Below are 9,768 nucleotides of genomic sequence, written 5' to 3'. Positions count from 1 at the left end.
TTATCAGCTAGTCATGTCAAATGTAATCACATATGCCCGTGATTAACCAAATCACGTTCCATATCATCGAACATGTCATAAGCTACGCCATCAAATAATAAACTCGGTACGTCGTACACGTGATGAACAGTAAGTGCAATGGCTTGAGGTTAGATGAGGAGCAAAATAACATATTTTCATCATGTGAAAATCCAAAATATATATTTATTAATAATGCTACTTCTCTCATCTAGTTCTTAATTATTTTACACACCTACCATGAAATTAGTGAATAAGAGATATGAAGAGTATAAAAAATTCAAATAATAAGTTCAATAAAAATGAGAACATTAATCCTATTTTTCAATTCTTTTGTCAACACATTAAAATTATAAAACCACCTCGATTTCAAAGCTTCACTTATTTTAAAATTTTTATTTTAGAACTCTTAATACTTTAGTCCAAGACATTTTTTTTTTGATAAGCACTTTAGTCCAAGACCTGTATTAATTTTGTTGACTATACTGCTATTTAGTGATTATGAATTATTATTAGTGTGGATCAGTTATGGTAAATTCAAGAAAAAATAATTAAAATAAACATAAAAGTAATATTTCAGTCAAAATGAGAACATTAATTCTATTTTTCATTTTTTTTGTCAAAACATTAAAATGATAAAAACCACCTCCATTTTAAAACTTCTATTGTACTTATTTTATAAATTTTTTTAGTAGTCCAAGACTTATTAATTTGTTTGACTATACTGCTATTTAGTGATTATGAATAGTTTTTAGTATGGATCAATTATGGTAAATTCAAGAAGAATAAATAAAACAAACATTAAAGCAATATTTCAGTCAAAATATAATATTATAGTATATCAATTATACATTCCTTTTTTTTTTTTTCTTTCTCTTGAAGCTTCATTTTGCTAACTTTTTCCAAGGTAGATAGTCATAGGAGTTGAAAAAGCTCTAGTGCTCTACCAAACAGTGTTATTGCTCTTAACTGCTGTACCTGTACTTGTTTCAATACAGTTATTGTGTGTGAGCTGTTGTTACATTTCACCATATCTCTCTTTTTCTTCACAGTTGCAAGCTGTTGTTACATTTCACCATACCAGTACACTAATTGCAGTTGAATCAATTCACTTCCTTTTCTTTCCCACCACTTTTCTCCATCTCTCTCTTCTCAACAGAACCACACTATGTTCAACACAAACAATAAACAAATGAAACTTCAGTTCATGATGATCCTCACGTTCCACATTGTTCGAGACTACCCTTTTCTTGGATCCACCTCCAACTACCTCTTTTCTTGAAGAGATTGACCATTTCCTCATCAGAATCAAATCTTTTTCTCATTTTCAATCATTTTTTTATCTTCCAAGAAGAAAGGGTCTTCTTCTTTTTTCTTTTTCTTTGTTTTCATTGCCAGCCATGACAGAGGTGCTACATTCTCCAACACCAACATCATCGCCAACCACTCCTTCTTCCTCTGATGGCGGCATTCTCATTCTCAGCCGTCCAGACCAAGAAGAACAACCACCCTCTTCTTCTTCCTCTGCTTCCTCTGTTTCCCCTGCTTCTTGTTCTGTAGCTGAGGCTGTGGATGGTTTTTCTACGGTCACTGACGGTGACTCAGAGGAGATCACGGTGGTCACTGACAGAAACCACCACAGGACGCAGCAGGAGCTGTCCCTTTTGGCAATTCTTGTGACCCTTTTAAGGAAATCCTTGGTTGCTTGCAAGAGTGAAGGGAGGGAACTCTGTGCCATGGAAATTGGTTGGCCCACTAATGTGCGCCATGTTGCGCATGTTACCTTTGATAGGTTCAATGGTTTCTTGGGTTTGCCTGTTGAGTTTGAACCTGAAGTCCCCACAAGGCCTCCCAGTGCAAGGTTGGTACTCACTCACTCACACTCACTACTACATTGTTGTTTGTTGTTAATTTGTTCTGTTGTTTTCTTTTACTTTGAAAAAGTAATCAATGTTGTTTTCTTTTTCCATCATTAATATCATATGTCATGATCATGACACTACTAAGTTTCTTTAGATGTAGTGTGTGAATTTTCTTCCCACAGCATTGTGGGGTGTATAGTTACAAATTAGCAATTTACTCCTTTTGTTCATTGACATTCACATGGGTTTGACTATGTGGGGTGCGTGTAACTGTGTATGTATTATTCCTTGGATTAGTCATTAGGTGGGGCAGTAATGGAATTTCAAGCAAATTGGAGTTAATTCAATCTTCATTGTTCTATATCCTTTTTCAATCTAATGTAGGCCCTCTTTACATACTGGGGCTTGCATGGTGATTTTCTGTTTCTGGAATTTGTATAACTCAGACATCAAAATACCATTTTTAAGGAATTTTTTTCTCTTGGGGTTCAACTGCCCCATTTCTTGTACACTTGGGTCATTCCTTGTAAGAAAAAAAGAGCAGGAGTTTAAATATTAAGAGGTTCTTCAATCTTAATCACAGCACAGATTAGTTGAAATTTCTGATATTTTTTTACCTGTGTTTGTCTTGTTGCTTAAAATCTGCATCTATAAGATCTCTAGCTTTATAATGCTGCTATCTCTTCCCCTTTGACCTTGTTTAGTTTCCAGCAATCTGCTTCAAGTGAGATAGCTACCAATTTTGTAAGCGCTTTATGAGTCTATTTAGTGATTTTGATTGTCACATTAAAAGCCTTTTCTAGATTGTCTGTTTTTGTCAATTCTTCATACAAGGCACTTTGTTTGTTTTTTAGTGACTTTTTTAGCTGCCTTGGGGCCTCGGATGTGGTCCATCTGTTTAAATGTGTAAATGTTCCCTTTTTTGGTCTACAAATCATTAACTTGATGATGGTCATTGGTTTCTTACTACCTTCAGTCCATAATTTTAGTTGTTTAAGGTTATGCATGTAGTTTAAGAAGTCTTTAGTTGATATCTAATTTACAACAAACTCATTACATTTATTCTTCCTCAACTTCCCACCACCAAGTACCAACCCACAATAAATGAAAGAAATTAAAACAACAAAAATAGAATGGAGGAAGTACTAGTAGTTATCTTGGGCTATAGGCCACCATTACAATCATGGATAATATCAAAAGGATTTTTATGACTTCTGTCCAATTGTATTACTTGTGATGAGTGAATGTCGTATATGACAAAATGTTTATATAGTTTTCTTTGGAAGTTCAAAGCTCTGTCAACCTTGTAGAATATTTGCAGTGAAAACTTTTCCATACCCCTCCTGAGTGCTGCCCTGTCATAATTCACAAATAATGAGTTTTAAAATTTACATTTTAGTGATTAATAAGAAGAGAGCAGCACAGCCCTCTAAATTTGAGAGCGGGCATGAAAGAGCTACCCTATTTGTAGTTAGTTGTATTCATCACGAATGAAGATGTTAGTTGTCTTTTTCATGAATGCATGATTGCCATTTCTTGTTTAGTTAATTCAAAATCCTTGAACTAATGTGATGTGTGATTTTTGGTGAATTCTCTTGTTTTTCATTTTCACATGCAGTGCAACTGTGTTTGGAGTTTCAACAGAATCAATGCAGTTATCATATGACACAAGAGGGAACAGTGTGCCAACAATTTTGTTACAAATGCAAAGGCACTTGTATGCCCAAGGAGGGTTGCAGGTTGATCACCTAGATCTTTCTCAGCTCATCTTCTCCTTGTCTCAATTTCTCATATTGTTGAATATAACAACTGAACACAATTACAAAAAAAAAAAACAAGACAGTCCTTTATACTTCACCACTCTACAATCTGTCATTGCTTCATTTTACAAATGTCAAAATGTAATCTTGGTTAAACAATTGAATTTATGTATGCAGGCAGAGGGGATTTTCAGAATTAATGCAGACAATACTCAAGAGGAATATGTTAGGGATCAAATAAATAGGGGAGTGATCCCAGAAGGCATTGATGTACATTGTTTGGCAGGACTAATCAAGGTATAACAATGAAAGTAAATCCTAGAAAATACAATCTGTAACTTCTGCTTACTATATAATTTGTTTGTGATTTTGTTTTGGCATGATTATTGATTTGATATTCTTGTGCTTCCCAAGGCTTGGTTTAGGGAACTGCCTACAGGTATTCTGGATTCTTTATCACCAGAGCATGTAATGCAATGTCAAAATGAAGAGGATTGTGCTGAACTGGCAAGGCAACTACCTCACACTGAAGCTTCCCTTCTTGACTGGGCTATTAATCTGATGGCTGATGTTGTCCAAGAGGAACATCTGAGTAAGATGAATGCACACAATATTGCCATGGTTTTCGCGCCAAATATGACTCAGGTTAGTTCCAGTAAACTCAGTTTCTCCAGGAATAGTAGGGAGGAAAATGCATACATATACTGTATTAGTCCTTTTCATTGTTTTCATTCTCTAATATATTAAACTGCATGTGGACATGTTGGCAACAATTGATGTTTTGTACTCCATGTATTTTCAGCCCTATTTGTTTGAATTTGGTCATGTGTGTGCTTAAAGCTGTGAAGGCTTTAAGTGCTTCCTTTTGTGGCTTGAAAAAGAAAATGTTGTGTAGACACCGCGAGTGAGAAAGGAAGATAAGAGAGAGAGGTAATGAAAGTTATATATGACGTGATATGATAAGAAGTGAGAGATAGAGCGAAAATTAAAGTATATGTGATGTGTTTGTACTGTTTCCTGTCTATGTATCATAACTGCTTGACAAACTTACATGGTCATTGTGACATACTTTCCACTTTATTGAAGTCTTGACTGTTTAAGATGCCAATGAAATGTGGCTTATGTATCTGATGAGTAAAGCTGATTGCAGATGGCAGACCCTTTGACTGCATTGATGTATGCAGTTCAAGTGATGAACTTCTTGAAGACACTAATATTAAGGACACTGCAGCGAAGAAAGGATTCTGTGGTAGAACCCTCTCCTAGATTTGATTTAGAGCCTTCTGATGAGAATGGGGAGGACCAAAGTCCTTTGGGATCGTACCAGCAAGATGTTGCCTCAGAAAATGAAGAGGAAGTGGAATCCTTTGTTTGGGAGAAAGCTGTATCAGAATGTTCCCCTGAACCCTTCCAAAACAAAGATTCAACTGAAGGAGAACCTGAAAGTTTGATGAGCTCTTCTGAGATTCTAGTTTGTGAAGAGGATTTGTATTGTCAGTTTCCACCCAAAGGAAATGTTGGGATGAGTAAGACTGGTCAATCAAGTAGTTCAATTGCTAAAAAGGGCTTCAAGAAAACCAGAGGCCAGCAACCTATGATCCATGGAACAGTGGCTGTTGAGAAAAAAGGTATTAGCAATTTGAGCCTCATAGACTCAATATCAGAGAGGATAGAAGCCTGGCGGTGAAAGAAGCATCACTGTGCTGTAGTGTAAGAACCGGTTTGGATGCAAAATGCAAACCAAAGAGCGCTTATTGGAGCTTATCTAGTGTTTTTTTTCCCAGTAGATAAGCTCCAATAAGTGCTCTTTGGTGCATATCTAAACAAGCTCTAAATTGTTTCTGTAATTGTAAGTTTGTTTGGGTCTGAAGCTGCAACTTGGAATGATAAGTATGTGAAATGGTTCAGTTTTTTGAATTTCCTTGGTTTGCTGAACTTGTTTTCTTTCAAGAATGGCACAAACAACTCTACTAACATTGTAACAAAATCTTTTCCTGTGTGTTAAGTTGTGTTCTGGTAATTATTCCTGGTTGGTCATTCATCTGTCATTTGTTGCAATGTTCAAGTTAATCACTTATGGATTCTTACTACCTACTAGGTATCCTACCAGTGTACAAGGCAACTAATGCAGTACAATAGGTTTGCCATAATCCTTAAGTACTTGCTAAATAATGATATTATTGACTACTTTGCTAAATGATTTCTAATCTCGTAGGTAATTGTAGCTTTTAGTTTATTTATTATTGCAAAGGAGCAAGAACCTTTGTCTCAAGTCAACTTCAACAAAATTCTCAAACTGCATGATTCTGAGTTCTATGAAGAGGAATTTGGATTCTCTGCAGCAAGGTTCTCTATAGCTCCCTTCAGCACAATTAATAGACAATTAATTTTTGCAATCAATGACTAGGATTAATCTAAGTAAAAATTAATTTATTAAATTAAAGAGTTTATGATAATTTATTGGCAGCAAAGGCCGGAGAGAATCTGAATTCTGAAATTTGACGAAGTTTCATGCGAGATGACAAATATCCTGCAATATACTTGAATAATGCATACAGAAGTTCCGGAGTAATCCACTTGCAGCCAAATAGTAAATTAATCTCTAGCATTTTTCTAAATTATAATTAAAGTCAATGGTATACAGAATAAATTTCGAGTATTGAGTACCTAGTAATGTACTCATGCACCTAAGAATCTCTTGAGCTAACATCACGAGAAAGGAAAACCACACATTAAAGGAACTTCAAAGAAAGCATTGCAAGCAACTTCCCCACCAAAACGCATTCATTGTGTAAAGGATAAGGAGGTGAAAGCAAGAGCTAAGTGAAAAATGAAAATAAACCATTTTGGACCAGGCAAGTGTAAAGGAAACTAACCGAAAATTCCTCATGCACTTTCCAGCACTGATATATTCACAAGTGGTACTAGTGGTTGTTCTTTTCTGTGGCTATTCTGCACTGTAGCCTTTTCTGAGTGCTGAATCCTGCATGTGATGGTAGAGCACCAGAGCCTGACCAATTCCAATCATTATTTGGTAGCAAAGGTGGTTCCAATTTCCAAAGGTAGCCTGAATTGAAAGAGCTTTTGTAGAATAAAAAGTGGACCAATGCATCAACATATACCCAGAAATCATAGCATAATGATTCTTTTTTTTGGTAGAGAAAGATACATTATCTGAGCTAAGATTTGGTGGCCTAATATGAGATAATGATACTTGTTGGCTTGGTATTAATCTAGATGAAGGATACAAAAAATTTAAATTTCTAGAGTTGTACCTGATTAGATAAAAATACGTTAAACCATGATAAGACAGTTAACCTTATCATGATGTGTATATTCTCAACTAGAACAAGATTGTCTACGTGCAGGATATATGTCCTAAGGAATAAAAGAAGACCTTGAGCAGGCCAATTTATGCACATGGAGATAATGGAATGATAAAAAAAAAGAGGATAGGACCACAACCTTTTTAGTATGCGAAGGGAGTACCGTTCAGATAGAGGAGTCAAATTCTACTATTTGTGTACATTTATAGTACTATAATCTCAATCAAAAATTAGATAACAGTTAAGATTTAGATATATTCATGTTATCACACTATCAACTATTGATTCTTGACGACTAGGACATAAAATTAGTAGCGCCAGTAGCAGAATCATGGGTAGATTATGTTTGAGTCCACAAACTTTAAATGTGACACTTGACTAAATAAAGACAAAAGATTTCCTTTCAAAAAGAACGATCATATTCATGGGAGGGACCAGAAGACCTTTAAGTAGGAGAGAATCCAACTTAAACTATGTTTAGTTTCACATAAGTGCAAACACAAACGTGATTTTATATATTAATCAAGAAGCTAGAATTTGTCTATATCAAATTTAATATGAATTCATATTAAGTTCAACAGAAATTCAAACATACGCTTAGAATTTATAGATAATACACACAGATAAATCATAAATCTTTTCAAAATAAGAAATAAAAAAAACATCACTAATCAAGTTATGGCCAATATTAGTCATAGTAAACAAATTCATTAAACACTCTAAATCCACTCACACTTAGAGATTAGAATCTATAGATAACATACAAAGATAAATCATAAATCATAAATCTTTAAAAAAATCTCACTAGTAAAATTATGGCCAATTAGCCGCCATAATAAATAAATTCGTCAAACACTCAAAATCCACCCACACCTATAAAAAGATAAGTGGATGATAAGTGATCTGATAGAAAAATAAGAGATATAATGAAAAATTGAATGTGAATGTAGTTATACCTCTAGCAATTAAATCCTGGCCAAGCAGCGTAACCACTCATATATGCCCACATAATCGGATAAAAAGATACCAAAAATCACAGCCTCCTACATAACAATAGCATATACCTCTTGATTTTTTTCCAAGTTCATGCTATATCCATGCCTCTTCCCCCCTTTTCTCTCCTATCCTCAACTACCAAAACTAAAGCCTCTCTCTGTTCTGTCTAGAAAAATACCAACCTACACACAACAACACTGGATAGCAAAGCCATGTCAACCTGCCTGCAACACATCTTTGAGAATCCATTGCCAGAAAAACCAACACTGATTGAGACCCTCTCATGGAACCAGCTCAAACATGTCAATTCCATTAAGCACTCTTCCTCTTGCACTGAGATATTCGGTGAGCTCCATTTCAAAGAAAACCCTCAACCTCAACCATCCTCACCTTCACCTTCCTCTTCAGATTCATCTCCCCTTGTTTGTTCATCATCATCATTCTCAGAGATCATAGACTCTGCAAATTTCATCCAGAATGAAGTTCCTGACTCATCATCAAACATTGACCAACCCCCTCTTTCATCCTTTTTTACAAGCAACACAGGTGCAACAATAACAACAACCACCACCCATGCCAAAGGTCACAAAAGTAGTGACAGCTTTTCATCCTTGAGTTATGAAAGTTTGCATCTATGCACTGAGGGCCTTGGATTTGAAAGCTCAGATGATGTTGAGGACTCGAAGAACGGGACGATGAATGAAAGCTGGGAAACTCAGGAGGGTGAGAAAGAAGCTTCAAAAAACTATTTTGCTTCAGAAAATTCTCATGGGGAATGCAGGGGAAGGTCAAGGGTCAATGGGGCGGAGTTCCCTCCTCCTATTTCAAGCATAGGGAGGAGGAGTGGGAAGCCTTGGGTTAGCTTCAGGTCTTACAGGAACAATGGGAGGTTTGTGCTTGAAGAAATAAGGGTGCCCAAACAGGATTTTCTGCATGCTCATAGAGAAGATGGGAGGTTGAAGCTACGGTTTGTTCAGCCTGAGGAAGAGTCATTGGAAGAAGAGGAAATGGAACAAGAAGAAGAAGAAGATTGTGATGGTGTCGAAATTGCAGACGTGGGAGAAGAAAATATGGGAAAAGAAAGTGATGAGAATGCAACTGATGAGATGATGAAGTGAATGGAGAAAAGAGAGATTGATGCATAAGTCACTTGGAAAAAAGTAAACAAAAAATGGAAATTTATGTTTGTGAAAAAATCATCATGACATCCCAAATCCGCGATATTCGGGAGATATAATGAATGATGTGATAGAAAAAGATGAATGAAAATAAGATAACAAATAATAGAGTATGAATGTATCGAAATACACGTTTAAAAAAAAATGAATGTATCGAAATAGTCTCTTTTTTTTCCCTTCCTAATAAAGGCATATTGCTTACCATCTTTGTTTGAGTTTTTTTTCCCTAAATTAAAGGTTATATTTCATATTAACAATAATGGTTATTGAATTTGGCTTGACGTGACATTCAATTGACAATTGCGTTTAGAAGGTTTATGACCATTGCTTGACGTGAAGTGTAAAAAAAATATTAAACTTGTTTAACGAGGGTTCTGGGTTGCCACCAAAATTGCATTCGGGATCACATGCACTCATCCGAAGCTTGAAACTCTGGTTAAACATTTTTTTTACATTTTGTATTTAGTGACAGTCGTAAATCTCCGCTAAACGTGTATGTCGATTCACCAAGCTAGGGATCTACTATAAGAATCATTTCATATAAAAAAAACTCGAATAATTATATCATTAATAATTGATGGTTGAAATTGGAGTGAAATATGTGTGTAACTGTAAGCAATCAAGTTTA

At 35.4% G+C, this 9,768-nt stretch overlaps 2 protein-coding genes across 2 annotated transcripts; both read left to right on the top strand.

Annotated features, from left to right (window-relative positions):
- Positions 1–920: 920 nt before the first annotated feature.
- LOC130747137 (rho GTPase-activating protein 5-like) lies at positions 921–5,677 on the top strand. Its single transcript, XM_057599976.1, has 5 exons — positions 921–1,879; positions 3,499–3,619; positions 3,818–3,937; positions 4,055–4,285; positions 4,791–5,677. The coding sequence occupies exons 1-5, from the start codon at positions 1,419–1,421 to the stop codon at positions 5,325–5,327; spliced, it is 1,470 nt and encodes a 489-aa protein (XP_057455959.1). The 5' UTR covers positions 921–1,418; the 3' UTR covers positions 5,328–5,677.
- Positions 5,678–7,926: 2,249 nt separating this feature from the next.
- On the top strand, positions 7,927–9,356 carry LOC130747139 (protein FANTASTIC FOUR 3-like). Its single transcript, XM_057599977.1, has one exon. The coding sequence runs from the start codon at positions 8,175–8,177 to the stop codon at positions 9,078–9,080; it is 906 nt and encodes a 301-aa protein (XP_057455960.1). The 5' UTR covers positions 7,927–8,174; the 3' UTR covers positions 9,081–9,356.
- Positions 9,357–9,768: the final 412 nt, after the last annotated feature.

This window comes from Lotus japonicus, chromosome 3, assembly GCF_012489685.1.
Source record: "Lotus japonicus ecotype B-129 chromosome 3, LjGifu_v1.2".
Taxonomy (NCBI): domain Eukaryota; kingdom Viridiplantae; phylum Streptophyta; class Magnoliopsida; order Fabales; family Fabaceae; genus Lotus; species Lotus japonicus.
Note: the sequence above shows the minus strand (reverse complement) of the source record. Positions and strands in the feature narration are given on the sequence as shown.